Consider the following 20,316-nt stretch of genomic DNA (forward strand, 5'->3'; position numbering starts at 1 on the left):
CTTCTCGTTTTCCGAGTGTGAGATGGCGTAGATTAGACCATCGTTATGCAGGACACCTTATGATTCTTCGAGTGTCTATATATAAGGGTGTATTTTCTGACCTGCGATAATATTCGCAAGTCTCGGTTTGTATACATCACATCTTAGACAAGTATCATGTCTGTGATGATATTTCTTCTAAGTCCCCATCTATCGTTGTTTCTTGGAGGTAGGTTTGAAGTCGGTAAAACACATAGTGAAATAACAAGTTATATTTAACAAGTTTACATCACAAGGATATTCTATAGGAAGATTTGAATAGCTCTTCCAGCGAAGAGGTGTGATAGAAGTCTGATATACAATCCTGTTGCGAGAACATTCGTTGAGTGACATATTGCACAATGTTACACAAACACATGAGTATACGGATCTAGGTCTGTGACGTAGGCACAGACTATCATGAGAACGTCAACATGTATTTTGCCAATGGAGCATCGGTTGGCGTTACCTTTTTAAACTGATGATCTAGGTGTATTCAAGCGAAGATGTGATACAAAGCAACGTCAAGGCTATGTCAGCTATCCACTAACTTATTTAGAAATGCTGCAAGATCTTACTAGAATACAGGAGTCATCACATTAACACATGTTGCTACACATAGAATGACCCAATACATTCTAATAAATAAAGATAAATGCCACGAAGGAAAATAAACGAAGGAGTCTGCGAGATCTTTCGGCTGAAAAGCCCTTTACTGAAGCAGCTACTCAGTAGCTGCTTCAGTACAAAAAGGGCTTTCAGCCGAAAGATCTCGTAGACTCCTTCGTTTATTTTTCCTTCGTGGCATTTATCTTTATTTATGGATTTATCACGTTCCTAACTTTCGTGATTCTGTTATACATTCTAATAAATATGTAATCATTACATATATACGAGAGTTTGGGAGAAATAAAGTCAGCGGTATGGTGACAGATAAGGTTTGTTTGTTTGTTTGTATGGTGTTTTTACTTTGCATGGGACCAGTGGTTATTCAGCAACGGGACCAACGGTTTACGTGACTTCCGAACCACGTAGAGAGTGAACTTCTATCACCAGAAATCTCTAACACCTCAATGGAATGCCAGAGAATCGAACTCTCAGCCACCGAGGTGGCAGGTCAAGACTATACCGATCGCGCCACTGAAGCGCTTGACGGATAAGGTGGCCTACAGTTAATAACAGGAAATGCTCCACAAGGCACATCAAACAAAACAACAATTACCGACTGTCAGTGTGAATATACCCGAGGTACATCAACAAACAAAAGTAAATTAGCAAAAAATCAGCGTCCTATAAGGAATGGGAGTAAGTGCAAGACACTAACAAACTGTACTATTTACGACTTCTCGGAGATTCTATCGTTAACTTACATTAACATTGTTAGAACTTTTTTTTTAAAACGCAATGAGAACAAAGGAATTCCCTCAACGCATTCCAATAATGCTAGAATGCTTTCAAAGCGGTTGAGTCAACAATGACCCGTGAACTTCCCAATAGGTATGCCTAATATTTTCACTATTAAAAATGTACTGCTATTAAGTTTACAGTCTTTGGTATTGGTGGGACACACGTCTTTCGAGCTTCAACTTCCGTATCGAACCTCAAAATAACTGGAATGTCTGGCTAACTATGCATAAACGATTACAGAAACTATATTACATCCCACGTCTTTTCAACAAATGTATAAAGTCCACTGAATCCCACCTTTAAAAGTCCTTACAAGTAGTCTGCTTAGGCTACAGTTCCAGCTGGATTTTATCACGATATGTGATAAGATTTTTGACTGATACAGTGAAAACCACTCATATTTAACAACGCTGGCTCGTGTACCTGTTCAAGACATCTATTTCAGCCATAAACAACAAGTATTTCACCCTACAAAGTATTTACAACAAATCCTGTCGCCATAATTACAGTAATTCGTGAGAGAGAGAGAGAGAGTAATCAGGGTATGTACAGTGGAGATAACGAGAAAGAGGAAGAGAGAGAGAGAGAATTGAGCTTTGGTGTGTGAGCCAGAATTTGATCAACAAAACCTTAGTTACAGGAAGATGAACCATAACACCATCGCAATTAAAATCTTGAGATCGTCATAAAATCTTTGACCTGTGACCTCACACCAGACTTACTCAGCTTCTATCGAGAATGCAGCTCCACCTCCAGGAGGAGGTATTAACATGATAAATTATTAACTCCGCCTGGAAAAAGAGGAATTAACATGTTAACCTCACCTAAAAGGGGATGGGGACAAGATAAGGAAAGACCATTCCACGAATCAAGAATCCAGTTGGGCGGAGAACCCGAACCTACACCGCCTAGAGATGGTGGTGCCGAATTCGAACCGAGGATGGCTGATTTTGAGAACGACAGAAGAAGCCAGAGGGACTGGCAGCCGTCGTGCAGAAAAGAAGTAGAAATATTGCCAGGGTCCAAAATAGATTTATAAGCTTTGTAGTTGTAACGTGTACTCTTTACCACAGTAAAGAAAGAAACTCTGCCGTTCGCCTCATTCAAACTTCTCCTGAGAGACTAAGCCGACTAAGATTACTAATCCAGAACTAACATTAAGAAGAAGCATAAAGTTAAACATAGAACCAGACTGCAGAACTAATCATTAAGAAGAAAGAGCAGGTAAGTGAACATAACTTGAACACTACCTTAAAAAGGGCACAACACTATAAAGATACTTTAAACAATTTAAATGTTTATTATCAAAATAAGCAACTGACCTTCCTTGTTAACCATCCATGGGAAAATTACTAAACGTTTAATTGCAACAACAATCGCAAATTATACCTGTGTGCGCGTTGCCAAAGCCTATATATAAAAGCTTAGATAGCACCGACAGTCATGTTGATGTCCTTTTCGACTGCTAAAAAATCTATAGCATTCTCGCTTAACATCAGTTACCACAGGAACTTTAGATCTTAGCAAAGATACAACATTCAATCGAATTAATCGCTTCGTCCCATACGGAAGATTACTTATTCAATTTGCCTTCGATAGCCAAACGCTGAATGTAAAGGTGTAATCAATCATCACCTGGACGGAACCACAATTATAGGTAGTAGTTGTAGTTTAGTTTAAAATTCCACTTGTATTTAAGTTACAGTATATTCCCTGTAAGCGATTACTATCAATCTAATAACATGCTTGCTAAAAGTTATAAGTACCGTGTCACAGAATACACTGGAGTTTTGGAGTTAATGAAAAAAATTACAACACATTTTTGCAAAGAAACATTGTCGTTACTTCAAACCAAACTTGCTCGTAATGGCAACTAAGCAAAGATGTTCTCATTTTCCCACGTTTTAAGGTAGTAAGAAGCCCTGCAGGTCTGCGTAGATTGCAAATTAATATAATCATACTTAAAACACGTAATTTACTTACATACCGTCAACGCACAAAGCATACAATCCTTTCGATCAGTCCTTCGTCTCAATCTATGGCAATTTTTTTGGGGAAACGGCTTCGAACAACAATATTAAAGCCTGTATTTTTCTTTTTTATCTTTCCTAGATAGTGACCCACAGCAAAGTTCGGGGAACGTTAGGAAGGGCTTATATTTTTCTGGGGTCATTATCTTTTATGGTATTTACAGTCTTTTGTTTATGTTTTTACGTTCATCCCCAACTGGCTTGCATTAAACACGCTGCAAGTTGGATACATACCAGTTTAAAATCCTACGGGGTCACTATCTAATTGAATAATTGAAGAAAATAAATTTCTTTTACCTATACCACGCCAAAGATAAAGAGTTATTTCAAGCTATTTTCAGTATTGGAACACTCGAACAGCAATATTGACAATATTGAAATACACATATAAAAACCGCATACCTTTGCTACCCAGAACCAATCATTCATTAACACTTGTAACTAAAGTCCACTTCGTCTCCAGAATGATAGGTTACTAACTCACCTACTCACTCGGCCGGACCAGAAACCAAGAACTGTTGGTTACTTGTGAAGTCACTACATAACTACAATTTTACAAAGGACGGCTGACTTTGTTGGCGTGTGGACTTAGGTTTTTTAACGTCAGATTTTTATTCATAGGATATATGGGAGAATAAATTGAAACAAAATCATACAAAACCAACAAAGATTTTCCCCAAAAAAGTTTCAAATTTGACAGCCAGTAAAGTCCTTTGAAAATCTCGGAGGTTTAATTGAGAGAGAGAGAGAGAGAGAGAGAGAGAGAGAGAGAGAGAGAGAGAGAGAGAGAGAGCCACTAAATAAATCCTAACCTAACTGCTGGTTGGAATCTGTGGAATCCCGGATTATTCTCAATCCACAACTAATGAAAGAGCAGGTGGGCGTGGCAGAGGCTTCGAGCAGTCAACTTTGTTAACAGGCTTTTGAAAGACCAATTGAGAAGCTTTCCCTCAATTTCTGATAAAAGATAAGGAGATCTACGAATGGAACAAAGCCTGTTTTGAACGTGAGGTTGCGCGCGTCCCCTCGTCTAAATTTCCAATACCTACCACCTAAGAGTCCATGGACCCTACCCACCGCGAAATCGGTGCAAAATTCCATATATTAAAAGCGTCCTTTTGTGCTTTTGATGACAAGGTGTGAAAAACGTCAGAGTATCATTTAAAAAATCTCTAACCAATCAGTTAAAAACTGTCCCGAGCCTAGATTACTGACCATATCTTTAAATGATTTTGAGAAATGAAAGTTGCGTCTCACTAACCTAACCTAATCTCACCTAAAAGCCTTCGTCCACCAGGCAATTTACCTGTACTCACAGTTGTTCCCATAAAAATTCGCGATGATTGCTTAAGTAATTGTCAAAATAATGGAGCAACAGAAGAATTAAATTACGAATTGGCGGTAATGATTCGACAAGTACTTGACCGTTGATTACCAGTGTCACCTAAGGAGAGAAACATTATATATACTATAAAACCTGATTGTTATGGGTTGTTTAGATACTGATTATGACATTTAAGATCCGTATCATCCCAAGTCTTGTTATCAGAGTTCCATCACTTACATGATAAATTATTATTTTAAACTGCACTTATCATACTTTTCCATTGAGGGATTTAGAGAGAGAAAAATATTCTAGATAGCTGGCTTTTTGCCGCGTTAACCCAAGATCGAAAAGGACTGTCAGAGATCGTCTAATTTGGTTTCAAGAACCCTAATTTCCACACCAGGCCTCTTACCCCCTTCTCACCACCTTCATCACCATCATAATACAATTAGGATAAAGCTCTGATATGGACCTAGAGTCACAGGCACGTCCAAGAGGCTCAGAATTTTCACAGAAATTTGCAACGTCAATTTTTGAAAAGTATATAATGGTGTTCCAGCTTCGAAGGACTTCACAATCTTCGAAATTCCTCAGGAAAGCGACAAAATCCTGAATTCCGTAACCAAAATATTCCTTGACGTGACATTCTTAAGATTCCAACTTTTATCTACTACCTTGAAACTCCTTGTCCTTGCCAGGGTTCCTTTCTTTATTTCACGAAAGCACACCGTCCATCTTCGTCCTTAGACCTACACTAATATAAGCCCTTCAATGCACATCGTTTTTATAACCCTTTTTCGTTGGCTGAAAACATAGGTTTTTGGAAAAGCGTCTTTGTAAACGATCTAGCTGAATGGTGGAATGAGGACCAATTTTCGGGAGGTATCTTATGGTGGTCATTCTTCTTTCATACTTAACATATACATGAATAGTTTATGAAGATATCAGTATATGAAATAATAAAAGGTTGGTAAATTAAAAAGTCATTCTTATTCTTCTTCCTCTTTCCAACCGTTATCCCTACATTAAGGGGTCGGTTGCCTGATGCTCCTTCTCCACCAGATCTCTTCTCTCCATATCTTCCTTCACTTTATCTCGCCAACTAATTCTCAGTCCTCATCTCGATCTTCTTCCGCTAACAGGTTCTTCCCAAGTCCTCTTTACTCCCTCCTAGTCATCCATCCCCAGCACATGCCCATACCATCTCAGTCGTGACACTCTTATCATCTCTGTTATCTTTACTAAGCCTGTTCTTCTTCTTATTTCATCATTTTCCAATCTCACAAGCAGCAAATATTCTCATAATCCACCTCAGCATTCTCATCTCTGTTCTCTCAAGCTTTACTTCTTTTTTCATTAGAGCCCATGTTTCCGATCCATACATTAATGCTGGTCTTATCAATGTACTATAGATCTTGATTTTTAACTTGATTGGCATTTTCTTATCACGTACTACCCCAGCTACATCTTTCCACTTCTCCCACGCTGCTTTTATCCTACTGTCAACTTCAGCCTCATATCCTCCCTCTTGTCTTAAAGTAAAATATAAGTATTTAAACTTTTCTGCCTGTTTTATAATCGAGTCTCTTCTTTCTTGTATTGCTGCTCGTTCTCTATTTTCCCTCCTGCTCACCAAAACCTCTGTTTTATTCACATTCACCTTTAAGCTACTCCTCTCTAAAGACTCCTGCCACTCTCCAACCCTTCTCTGAAGGTCCTCTTCATCTTCATCAGTAATCACTTGATCATCAGGGTACAACAACTCCTACAGCCCTTTATTCCTGATCTCTTCACTCAACGCATCCATGACCTGCACAAAGAAAAATGAGTGTTATGCTGATTCCTGGTGTAATCCAACACCAACTTCAAAAGTTTTATGTTTCCCCAACTGCTGTTCTCGTTCTCTGATATATCATCTCGACCAGCCTAACCAACTTTTCCGGGACTTTCCTCTTCCTCAAACACCAAAACATCATTATTGAACCGATGAACGAAAGGAAAATGAGAGATTCAGAAATTTAAGGACGTAATCTTAACTGATACCATATGTATTGAAATTCCATTTGTGCTCGGACGTACGTCCATAAATAGCTATCGGCATAATATTATTGTACTTACATGTGTGTATCACAATTACTCTCACATATATATATATATATATATATATATCATATATATATATATATATCATATATATGATATATATATATATATATATATATATATATATATTATATATACATATATATGATATATTGTGTAACATGTCTATCATGATAATATTATATAGATATATATATATATCCTATATTATATATAAATCCTATATAGTTCATGTCTATGTCCTATACTGTATGTATGTATACTATATATATATATTTATATATATATATATATATATACTATATATATACTAGCTGACAAACCTGGTGCTGCCCAGGAAACTGACTCTCTCTCTCTCTCACGCCCTCTACTCTCTCTCTCTCTCTCACACTTCTCTCTCCTCTCACTTTCCTGTTAAGATAGTTGCTTTAGTTACATTTTCCAGAATTTCTGATATCTCATATTTCACCTACTTCTCACCCTCACCCCCGCCCCCCCATTCCTATCAGGGCTGAACTTGGACTTAAAGGGCATTAGGAGTGTCTACTCATCCCAGCAACCCCAAAATCTGTGGATTAAACACTAATATCTGTCATTTTTTACATTTTAATTTTCACCCCTTCTCACACCCTGCCCTTCCTATCAGGGTTGAACTGGACCTAAAGAGCATCTTGAGTGTCACTGTTCATCTCAGCAACCTTGAAAACTATGGATTACACATTAATATCTGTCGTTTTGGTTATTTTTACATGTCGCCCCCTTCCCATCCCTTCTCACCCCCCCTTCCTATTGGTGTGAACTTGGACTTGAATGGCATCAGGAGTGTCACTATTAATCTCATTGATTAGATAATAAAATCTGTTGTTTTTGGTTATTTTTACATATCACTCCCTTCCCAACCCCCTTCCTATCAGGGCTGAAGTTGGACTTAGAGGGCATCGGGAGCGTCACTACTCATCTCAGGAAACTTGAAAACTATGGATTGGACACTCTTTTTTTTTAAATTTTTACATTTCCAGTATTCTCTCCAAATGGTAAGTCATATGTATACCAAGTTAGGTTGAAATTGCTCAATGCGTTTCAGAGTTAATATATATAATATATATATATATATATATATATATATATATGTGTGTGTGTGTGTGTGTGTGTGTGTGTGTCTGTGTCATTAGTATACCAAGTTTGGTTGAAATTGCTCTATGCATTTCAGAGTTATGCTGAAACATACACACACAACAAAATTCATAAACACACATGCATACATCCCTTTATATACTATATATATATATATACTATATATATATATCTATATATATATATATAATATTGTGACGAAGTGCCAAGTATCTGGTTACTACACTAACCTCACAACAGCCAGACACCTGAACCTTCATCACAGGTACTAAACGACTGAATACTCTAAAGGCAACAGTGATCCCTTAAACATCTTACCAGTATTGTAGAAAATCAGACTAAGTTCATTAAAACAGGTGTGAGGTAATCTTGTAAGTAATTAAATTAATCAAAGGGCATCACTCCATCAACAACTTTAATAGTCTAAGTATTTCCCTGATTTCAGAAGACTAAGTACTTCCCTGGTTCTAACTCACTTCAAGTAAATTGAAGGAAAATAGCTCAATTACCACTCTATGTTTCTACCTAACATAAATATAATCCGACAAATACTGGTGAAAGAAAACACTTATAAAAATTTCAAATGCAAAAATTTATTATTAAACTCAAAATTATAAGTGAAATTCACAATATCAGGGAAAATTACTGTTCCTTGAAAACAAAGTAAAGTTTAATTAATTCTTAATCAAGTAAAATTAAATAAAAATTAATTTATCACAAAATTCAAGAAAATTGAGTCAATCAAAATTCAAAAGTGTTAGGCAATAATTAAAATTTGGAAATTAATTCACAAGTGCTAAACAACAATAAAACTTGAAAAGAATTCTAGGTAAATGCAAATTAATTCACAAGTGTTAAATTCAATTAAATGTAGAACGATTAATTAATGAAAACAACTAAGTTAATCAAATTGTGAATGCAAATGAAAACAGAAAAATTTGGAAAATACCAAAATTGTAGAAAGTATTAATCACACAGAATATAGAATAAAAACACACACTTCAATAAGAAAATGGATAAATGCACACAAAAAAATCACTTCAAATGAAACAAACACAAAACATAAAAATTTGCATTGTGTAAAAATTGAAATCGTTTCACTAAAACCTTTGTGACTATTAGTTCTCTAAACCATTGTAACTATTAGTTCTCTAAACCATCGTAACTATTAGTTCTCTAAACCATTGTAACTATTAGTTTAGATTTTTACCAAACCACTGTTACTATTAGTTGCAACTAATAAAAATACATCACTCTTTACCTTGGTACCAATTTCTTTCTGCTGCAGCTTGTTTCACAATTTCACCATACAATTCACCATATTTCGAAAATAAAAAGGCACCATTACACACTTGTACAATGTTTGTCAGATTCCACAAAAAGCACTAAGTAATACTAAATAACTCTAAGAAATCCGAAATCTAAAATTTACGAGTGACCAATGTCTAAGTATAAATCTTTATGTTACGTTGATATGAACTCAAATGTGGCGTGCGAGAGAGAGAGAGAGAGAGAGAGAGAGAGAGAGGAGAGATATGTCTGAACGCTATGAGGATTTAAGTCTGAATGAATGCCTCTTCCTTACGGAAACTGGACAGTGAAAATCACGCAAAACGTTTTGCGCATGCCAAAGATGATGCAATCCTTCTAGAAACTTCTAATATGACGAAACTTTACAGAAAAATCGTGAAATTTGCGCGTGGTTTTGGCAAAGACGTACGCGCATGAAACCAGTATACAGTCATGCACGTTCTTGCTCAACAAAGACACATACCCAATCGAGACAGAAGTCAAGCGATAATTAAATTGACATGTTATGATGGCAGAACGGAGACTCGAGTTCCTCCAATCTCGTGGTGATGAAAAGTTTGTGGAAACAATTCGAGCTTCGAACGGACCGAGTTAGCCTCTCTCTTTCTTTACATTCTACGTTATATATTCTTTTGCATTATGTTATATGAACTCTGAACATACATTTAAGACATCCTATAACTCTAAGCTAGCTAAGGAATCTGAAAAATGTTGCAAAACACTATATATAACATTTCATACAGTCTAGGAGAAGAAATATGTGTTTTGAAAGTAGCAACATATAATAATATGATTGTATATATATATATATATATATATATATATATATATATATATATATATATATATATATATATATATATCGTGTGCTTACACCATCTCTGATTGGTTACACTTTTACCGTGTTAGCATTTCTGTCACCTAAGGCAACTACATCCAGTATAAAAAAAGTCCATAATGTTAAATAATGTTTGATTTGCAGCGTTATGAATGTATTGAGTTATAGAATACATAATACAGGAAGCTTTGTATCATATTTCAATTGGTTGAATCCGTAATCTAAGCGGATAATCACATTAAGAACAAAATACCACAAAACTCGGTCGAGGCAAGGCAAAGGACACACACAAAAGGGCCCTAAACCAGTTGACAATTTCTCTCCTAAAATCTACTTGGTTGTAGCCCAGTCATAAAGTCCACTTTGTTTTGTTTTAGTTGTAGCCAGAAACCAACGCAAGTGTTTTTAACAAACAAGCAAACCAAATCAACGACTACTTTCTTCCAGGAAGGATACCCTTATCAATATTCATTCTTTCTTTTATTTTTATATGCAAAAATTAATTTCATGATGTCTGCAAAAATAAATCACACTAATGCAGATGTTTTATAAGTATGTACCTTACGCCTATGTAATATTTCCTTGATAGTGATTTCCCCTTCATCATACAGGCATGAGCTACTTAATGGTATCAAAGAACCCAAAGTTTTTTTCTTATATCAAAATTAGAATCATAATATTTAGATTTTACATCTGATCTGCAAACAGAGTTGTTGCTGGATTCGCTATGAGTATAAAGTCCCAATTACTTAATTCTGTGGTGCTATTTTTATCTCATGATAACCCTATCATTTTTGTAATCGGCTTCAAAGGCTTTAAAAATTTAACAATACCTATAAAAGCATTTTGGCCAGTACGATAGTTACTTAGTTCCTTAAACCGATAACTTTGACGGTGCTAAGCTGTAAAAATTCTGCTTCCTCTGCAACAATCTGTAGACTCAGGTATCTTCCCTTTACACCCTGGGCAAAGGTATACATGAGGAATCCGTCTTCCTTCCTGTAGGGTCCTCTGTAGAAGTACAGAAGATCAGAAGAGGAGAAGTCGCCATTCATCTCCAAGTTGTTTCCCAGGCGAATCTGGAGGAGACAAACGCCTTTTACTTTTGAAGGCCACCATCAAAGCATTCTGACACTCAAAAGTGATCTTACATTGATATTTTTTTGACGCACCTTGTGATAAATAGAATGTCCTTGACATTTATTAAAGTTCTGTTATAAAATGCACAATCAGTCCATAAGATTTGATAATAATATATTTTCTGCCACTTTTACATTGCTAGATATATATGTGTAAATTATGTGAGCCAAGTACAAAGTATCATCTTAGGATGATAATGTAGCAAAAGAATCTGCCGACCACGCCAGCCTTTTTTTTTTGCTGTAATGTCAACCTACCTGTCTCTCTTTATTATTAAATTATTATTTTTTATTATTATTATTATTATTATTATTATTATTATTATTATTATTATTATTATTATTATTATTATTATCAGAAGATGAACCTTATTCATATGGAACAAGCCCACAGGGGCCATTAACTTGAGATTCAAGTTTCCAAAGAATATGGTGTTGAGAGGAAGCAAAGAGGTAGGAGATACCTCTTAATAAAAAAAAAGCAAAGAAGAAGAAGGAAAAAAAAAAAAAAAGGTTGATATTAGCCAGCATGCTTACCTCGAGGTTCATGTAACCTTTCTGAACAGCAATCTTGGCGAGTCAGAATCATGATATGGTAAATGACTCGTTCTGATCCCAAATCGATCACCCACCAGGGACGCTTTTCGTGTGTGGAATGGAAATACGAGTTGTCATTGCCATCGATCGCCTTCTGCGGACGTTCTTCTCTGTGAAATAAACAAGATTTAACGAAAGGTTCGAGTACCGACTACCATTCTAAGACATTTTCCTTCTTTTGCGTTTAGTCTGTGCTCATGTTTTCACTGAAGTAGGGAAGTGAATAGAGCCAGTGGCAGAACCCTGGTGGTGCAGGGGGTGCAAATGCATCAGGGCCTACTGTGATTGGGGGCCCATCTGGCCGCATCATGTCTAAGTAGATTGATTTGGTAATACATTTGTAAATATGTTTAGGTAACATAGAAATAATGAAAATATAAATTATAATGATAATCATAGTAGTAGTAGAGTTTATTCTTATCTATACTATAGTATCGTCGTTAAATGGCATTTAATTTTGCTTTTCATGATAGAGGCCCACTCAAATAATCTGCACTCAGCCCCATAATGACCTAGTTCCGCCACTGAATAGAACTACACCATTTCAATAACTGTATTCCCTCCTGGCTTTTTTCAGGTCAAAACTAAAGAAGGCATCAAAATAGCAACTAGACCTTAGATATAAATATGCTGAGAATGAGGATATTCTTGTTTTTCAGGAATAGTTTATACAGCATCAGTTCTGTAATCTGTTTAGGCTTGTTGTATTTTATATCTTCGCGTATTAAGGACCCAGTTTTTTGTGGTCTTCAAAGCGACGAAATGACAGTAAATTAAAGGCTGTTAATAAAGAAGTGCTTCAACTCTCATGAATATTCATAAAGGCTTTTCGGCAAGCGATAGATAACCAGGTCGAATTTTATCGGAGTTTGCCTGAGTTCCCACTATTCACTTCGCCCTCTTTTCCTCTAGTCATCTTTCGGGAATTCTTTGGCAGAGTTTCCGTAACCTAACACTTAAGTGAGTAATTATCCTCACCTGGTCTTTCAGACTACAGAGAACTAAGACAAGCATAAACATACGTGGTGCTTTACTCTCATTAAAAACAGTTCTTGACATCCATTTTCAATAGCAATCAGCGGATGCAAATTATTTTCCACGGCTGAATAAACGATTTTCATTTCACGAAGATTTTTGTCTTTTTTGTCTTTTGCAAAGCTTACTTAAAATTCTGATTAAATTCCTTGATTTGGAGTTCTTTGAATGTCATTTAAATGTGTTTTGTGTGATTTTAGTGTACATGATACGTTCTTATTTCTGTTTCATGAAATGCTGCTTTCGTTATCTACCAAGACCAAAGTTGCATTATATATACTAGCAAACTTACCCATCTATGATGGGTGATAAAATACGAGTGCAGAAGTGAAAAATTTATAGGTACTATTTGTTCAGCAATATTAAAATAAGGGCGATTTTTATACATACCTACTACAGAACCTCTTTGTACACAATATTATCAGTTTGTTCACAACTTAATTTCAAGTTGGCAGAGTCAGTTGCTCTGCTCATCGCCACATACAGTTGGCCATACGTGAACATGTGTGACGGCAGAAACACACCAACACGATCCAAAGTCTGGCCCTTGACTTGTTTGCAGTGAATGAGAAGGCCAGGTTGATGGGAAACTGCCTGCACCGTAACTGGAACGGAAATTGGTTGTCCGAAGGCATCAGAGGAATCCGGGGGATGAACAGATGTTTGCCGGTGTGAGGTCCCATTGCTATCACTGCTTCGATGACGTGGGAGTATAGCTCCATAACGGTGTACCTCTTTCCGTTGCAATGTCTATTGGCAGGATCGAAATTCCGAAGCAACATTACCGGGCAGTACTTCTTCAACGTTATTTTGTGCACTGGCAGTCCCGATGGATTTAAGTTATTCAAAAAATCTTGCGGATATTGATGATAATTTTCATCTTCTATTGTGTCCGAGCCAAATATTCGCGACTTTCTCCAGGGAAGTTGTACAGTAATTATGTATGAACATTCGTAAAGTAACTAAGTCTACGGGAATAACCAGCCTCGTTTCACGGCCAGAAACAGCTCCGTTTCAGGGAATCCCTTCTCATTCCCACCCCCTATGAAGGAGGGGGTTAGGTTGGATGAAACCCCGTTACAAACCATATTAGGAGTCCCCACCATAACCCTGCCAAATTTCATGCCCATCTGACCAGCCGTTTGGCCGTGATTGAATGACAGACAGACAGACAGACATTACGCCCATTATAGTATGATACGAACAATGAGGAGAAATTTCATCCTCCTCTTTTATTTCCAACGCTCCATTGAGAGAGAAACAACACCAGTTTTTCCGACAATTATTCATACAATCACATGAAGACAAAACAGGTAAATGTACGGTTGGAATTACTTACTCAGCAACGCTGCTGCCAAATGTGTTTTTACCAGGAGCCATGTCATGAAGCATTTCTGGACTTGGCATACCGAAGTTCGCTGGGAGGTTGCCATAAGGGATCTGACTTGCTGATCCTCGCCCCAAGCACCCACATCCTAATAGAAAAACTAAGAGGATAATTTGCACAATATTCAATTTATCATTATAGAGTGGCAATTTTTCTTACTCCATCTATTATATCCTGTTTAGTTTTTGCTATCCATATTTCTGAAAGAAAAGTGGAAAATCCTTCAATTAGAGGACTGATTTCTTACATTAATACCATACTGACATTTTTCATAATCTAAGGACAGCAAAACCTTGGACTGATGACATTGTATCTTCTGAGGTAATCTTTCTTCAAGAAAGTCATCGAAACAGCTATTATTTCTATAAAAGTTATTAAAAGATTCTAGGTTTCATCCACAGAACGTAACCGGAAATACTTCTTACAAATTATTTCTCAGCACTTCTACCGTCATTCAAGTTTTGTTATGCCATCACAAGGGAAGGTTGCATCTGGGGTTTCCAAATATTCTTTTATGGCTTAGATGCTTTGATCCTAAAGTTGACCTCACTGGATCATCTGAGAACAGGGAACAGGAAGACGGCAGACAGTGCCCCTGTTAGGAGAAGTCATGGGCATGAGACAGCAATTCAAAGCCATAGTTGGTAAGTTAAGCAATTGCCAAATGCACTGCGAGGTAGCATAATGGTGCTGACCTAAGCAACAGCACTACAGTGGCACGAGAGTCCTCTGTGGCTCTTCTTGTTTGCTTGATTCGACTGCCACAGTTTTAATGATACCACTCCAGTCTCGTCTCCAGTGATGATCTGACCCCTTTCCCAGCAATCTATCTGGATCACACTCAGAATCCTAATTGAAGGAGGCCTTCACTTTGACAAATGATACCATATACTTCAGCTGTAGAGTCAATTAACTCATGCTCAAAGCACTGAACAGGTCTCATTCTGGGTTACAAGTTCCCCTTTAGAAACTGTCTGTATCAATATAGAAATGTTTTGGAAGTTACCGGTCAGCTTCAGTTCTGACACCAGCATCTATGGTACAGTTATGCTCAGAACTGCATAGGATTTCGTTCAAAATTCAGTAACTGGCAACCTAACATGCTCCATAACTATCAATCATTTACTGCAAACACACGATTATTGCATACAATAAGGCCATATGTTTCATGGGTAAAATCTGTAATATATTTCACAACTGAAAGAAAATATCACGTGTAGCCAAATTTCAGGAAAACAGTTACGAAACATTTTCAAAACTCATTCCCTCATCAGTGATGAATTTGACAAAAAAAAAAAAAAAAAAAAAAAATAAAAAAAAAAAAAAAAAAAAAAAAAAAAATCATCAAACCACAGTTGAAATGTTAAATTAAAAACAAAATTGTTAAAACATTGACATGGTTTCCAATGCAACCATAAACTTTTGAAGAGTCCTATTTGATTGTTTTTACGCATCAACACTGAAATATATAAATAAATAAAAAAGTACAATGCATCCACGTTTGTCAACGGGTGAGCGGAGCGTGTGTGACCCAACCATTAAGCAAGAATACATCGGTGTGGCGTGGATAACTAGCAAATATTCGCCTATGCGATTATCCTATTGCTAAGGCCAAGATATTTTTCCTAGGCCTAGGTGTGTTAGATTTCTTTACTTACTATAAATACATTACACTTAGCATTCACATCTCTATACTTACAATTTCTGGCCAGAAAGCATATGAAGTTATCTACACATTCTTGCACCTCATGTTACCTTATGAATAAACAAATTATACATCAAAAGCGAGCAGAAGAACTTTTAAGAAAATAATATTTTAAGCCAGTTAAAAAACAAGTGTTCCTTTGGCCTTGACATTAATGCTAATAGATATTTCGATTAATAGCACCTTCTCCATATAATTAAAATCACCATCATCTTTTATTCCTCCAAGAACAGGTAATCTCTACAAATAAATTTTTAAGTGACAAAGATTACCTTTCCTAAGGCTTGGATTATTTTTATAGGCCTATAAATAACTTTGCATCATAAAGGCAGCTTGAGCACAGCCTAAATCTTCAGGATTCAAAGAAATTTTGTTGTAATTTAATATTCCTATTTTGAAAATGTTATGCCTATTGAGCTTATTAGGTCTACTGCTATAATGCTACAGAGGTATACGTTGACCAACCGGAGGATCATACTAAGCGCACAGTCATTGACGGCACTGCTAACCTTATCACACCGTTCTTTGAGCTAAGGAAAAGAGTGCTAGATGTGAGTTTCCAAACTTTTCGACATGTATGACATTAGAATAAAAAAAAATAGTTTAACACTACTTGGCAACGTTATGTTGAGTCTGAGATTCTAGACGATATAAAACGTATCATGTCGCCTCAAATTTGAACTTAGCTGTACCCATAGATGTCGGTCAATACAGTTCACATAGAAAACTGGAACTTCTCTGTTGAACATTAATGTCTGTCATCTAAAACCATCCAAAAGGAAGGTATCGCCCTATTTGTTGACGATTGATGTGTATGGATTAGTCAACTCGAAATCATATTCTTTGGTGTGTCTGCCTTTCTTGCATTCAGTACCTTCCTTTTATTAGTGAGATGTCTTAAAGATGTCTTAAAGATGTCTTATTGTATATCCATGGGAGTCAATAACCTCTTTTGCATATACTTGAACTTTCATTTTGTCCATTTTGATGATTTTCTTGCACCACCTGAACTTCAAAGAGTTACACGCAGTGTAAAAAAAAAGTAAGCAATTAAGCTCATGAGTATGTAAAGGTGTTTGTTTCTCTCTTAATTAGTATAATTTCGTCTGATGGGAAAAGACTATTAGCAGGAAGTATGAATTTGGTTCTGAATAAAATGAAACACTTTTAATTTATCTTGGGCATGGATGTCTGTGAAAGTGAGTTGATGTTTCATTGAGAACAGGTAGGTTGTTAAAAGGTAGAAGCATTATTTCAAAAAGCTAGTTAACCTGAGACCTATTTCGCTGACTTCTTAGGCCAAAACTGACAAAGTTCTTGAGATGTCAGATATTTATTTATTTATTGCAATAAGTCCAAAACGTACTAGAGAACACTTAAGCCCCATTTCATTGTTGTGCTTTCTCAAGTCTAGAAATATATATCATATATTACGTGTATTATTATACACTCTATATATATATATGTATATATATATATGTATATGATATAATATATATATATATATATATTAGAAATCTTTAAAACACGTGATTCATTTATCTCACATATCCACAAGTGAAAAATAAGAGACGGGTGTAGGTCCTGACCGGTTTCGACTCTATTTCCAAGCCATTGACGCGGGACTGATACAGGCGGGTGTCAAGGTAGGAGTGGCTCTTATAACTCATTTGGCTAAAATTTACAACATACTGGAGGAGATAACAAGTCCACACCTGACAGGTGTCAGGGATGCGGGATTGGAAATCTTATTAACATTGCTGCACCCTTACTGTGTTTACAATATGGTAGTCCTATTTCCATACATTTCTACTTCCTACCTTAGAATTTAAACAATATATAAATTTCTTTTGATATTAAAGGATCAAGTTTATACATCCCTTGACTGATGTTCATATCATGGTTGTAACTTTCTTTGATAAAGCTAGATTCAATTATATTCCTTCGAGTACGTTATTAGAATACACAATCCTTTTTGCCCCTTCCCAGTTAATAGCATGATTGTTTTCACTAACATGTACAAAAATACAGGGAACGAAGATGTAAATAACTTTTTTGTCAGGCAAAATCAATTAGTACCATCAAATGAATTTACTATGGAAATGGAAAATGATGGATGCCTATCCTTTTTGGATGTCCTCATACGAAGAAATAGTATTGAGTTTAAATAGTGTTTACAGAAAACCAATATTTCTTTCTGTGTACATTTCTATTCTGGACCAATCAACAAGGTTAAAAAATCAGTGTTTACATCTATGTTTCTAAGAGCATTACGTGTATGTAGCCCAGAATATATAGATGAGGAAATAGATAAGATTCTGAATACAGCTAAAAAACTGAAATATCCTGACAATGTATTAAACAGTGATTTAGATGCAACAAAACAGTCTATGTATCAAAGCCGAAAAGAACTTTACAATACAAAAAATTTGCTCGCACTGCCTTATAATTGTAACATGAAAGATATCCCCCATCTTCTGAAGAATGTTGGTGCTAATGTCGCTTTTAAAAACAATAAAACACTGAAACATGGGCTCGTCAGGTCCATCCACAGCCTCCACTCCCACCAAACAACATATGCCCCAATTGTGACAGAGTATGTGGCTCGAGAATTGGTCTCATCGGCCACATAAGAACCCATCAGTAACGACATCCCAGAGCAATCATACTCGAATCTAGTGATAGCCATGATGATGATGATGATGATGATATATATAAACACACACACACAACACACACACACACACACATATATATATATATATATATATATATATATATATATATATATATATATATATATATATACTGAGAACGTTATAAATTGGACATACCTGCTTCAAGTCTGCTGTTAAGAAGTGCCAGTTGCTCATTCATTAGACATCCGTCCTTAATGGAGTTCAGTATCACTTCGTTTCCTGAAGCAGAAGGAATATTCTTAACCACATTTTTACCCCTGAAGCGCAGAAAACCACGACCAGTAACATGAAAAATGATCGAGCTTCAAGGAGAGTCATATAAAGACATACTGGTCAGATGCAGATGGCATTCACATTTATTCAAGGATTGTCAAAGTGTATATATATATGTATGTACATATACATATACACACACTATATATATATATATATATATATATATATATATATATATATATATATATATATATGTATATATATATATATATATATATATATATATATATATATATATATATATATATATATATATGAGTTTAATGTTAATTAAACATCCCAAAAATTACACAGGAAGAAAGTGCACGAAGGAGCAGTAACATGAATTATCGGGCCATATCGGCAATATCTTAGGGTACAGTAAAAGTAACTGGGTATCTCCGCGTTTCATTCCTTTCTTGGTAGAAGCAAAAACACGGACACACTCACACACACACACACGAAATAGTGTCGTCCACTTGCTCTTTATAGATGAGTGGATGATATACCAGGGACAACCTTTTAGTATTTGTTCCTCAATAGAGCACATGGAGCCATTAGCCAAAAGGGGTCCTAGTAGGGATTTAGGTGAGACCACATCAATATTATTTAAATTGTCCTGCGCAATGGTTTCTGAAAGCTTCTTATCTTTGTCATAACCGAGAAACAAATTGCTTTCATCATACAAGGCTAATCTAAGATAATGTCAAAAGGCGAGAAGTACACGTAATAAATACCTTTTACATGACTGAGTAGTTCACTTTGCTGGTGGGCTAAGATATCGACAAAGCCCTGAGGCTCGACGGCGACTGCCAGAACCACAAGAATGCCTGCCACTATACCGAGGTTGGTAGAGGATGTCATCTTCACCCAGCGATAGCCAGCGCAACAATGATGTTTGCATCTTGAAATCTCCTCACTTAATATTAATAAGACTAACGCCGGCCACTGCGTCTGTTGTGTTCGGATGTGCGTGTGTGTTTACAGCTTTGGTAAACAGTGGGGATTTCCTGTTTCCCGAGTTCACCATTAGTTCAACTGTCAGAGCTTAGGCTACGGGGAAACTGACTGTTTAATGTTATCAAAGGCACATTTGACAAGCGCTGAAACTTGATTACATGTTTTCTCGTTTAGGAGAGCGAAGGGAGCTCTCTCTCACATCAGTTGGGTTCTTTGCTACTGGTAAATGTGTCCATTGCATAAATGTAGCATATGCGTTATACATATATTCACGACGGATTGTTTCCTTCAGTCCTTGAAATGATTGTATTCCAACGGTGCAACACTGATAGACGACAGTAGATAAATAGACATTAAGAGGCCGAACTTGT

General features: G+C 36.2%; 2 protein-coding genes across 2 annotated transcripts in view; both read right to left on the reverse strand.

The window, feature by feature from the left end:
* LOC135225212 (pentraxin fusion protein-like) overlaps nucleotides 1-20,316 on the reverse strand; it is a 74,359-nt gene that overhangs the window by 35,394 nt on the left and 18,649 nt on the right. The gene's annotated exons all lie outside the window — the stretch shown is intronic.
* Nucleotides 8,787-19,901, reverse strand: LOC135225213 (uncharacterized). The gene is made up of 5 exons (XM_064264524.1): nucleotides 19,723-19,901; nucleotides 18,866-18,949; nucleotides 14,279-14,414; nucleotides 11,853-12,014; nucleotides 8,787-11,254 (listed from the first exon to the last, which is right to left on the reverse strand). Exons 1-5 carry the CDS (start codon nucleotides 19,847-19,849, stop codon nucleotides 11,035-11,037), a joined length of 729 nt encoding a protein of 242 aa, XP_064120594.1. The 5' UTR covers nucleotides 19,850-19,901; the 3' UTR covers nucleotides 8,787-11,034.

Source organism: Macrobrachium nipponense, chromosome 13 (genome assembly GCF_015104395.2).
Source record: "Macrobrachium nipponense isolate FS-2020 chromosome 13, ASM1510439v2, whole genome shotgun sequence".
NCBI classification, from domain to species: Eukaryota; Metazoa; Arthropoda; class Malacostraca; order Decapoda; family Palaemonidae; genus Macrobrachium; species Macrobrachium nipponense.

Bases quoted from the DNA above. Each gene is read 5' to 3' on its own strand.
- LOC135225213 (XM_064264524.1), bottom strand. From the start codon at position 19,849: ATGACATCCTCTACCAACCTCGGTATAGTGGCAGGCATTCTTGTGGTT. The intron at 14,415-18,865 runs GTATGTCCAATT...TTTTTCTATTAG, and splicing joins TAACAGCAGACTTGAAGCAG to GATGTGGGTGCTTGGGGCGA. The intron at 11,255-11,852 runs ACCTCGAGGTAA...AGGCGTTTGTCT, and splicing joins TGTTCAGAAAGGTTACATGA to CCTCCAGATTCGCCTGGGAA.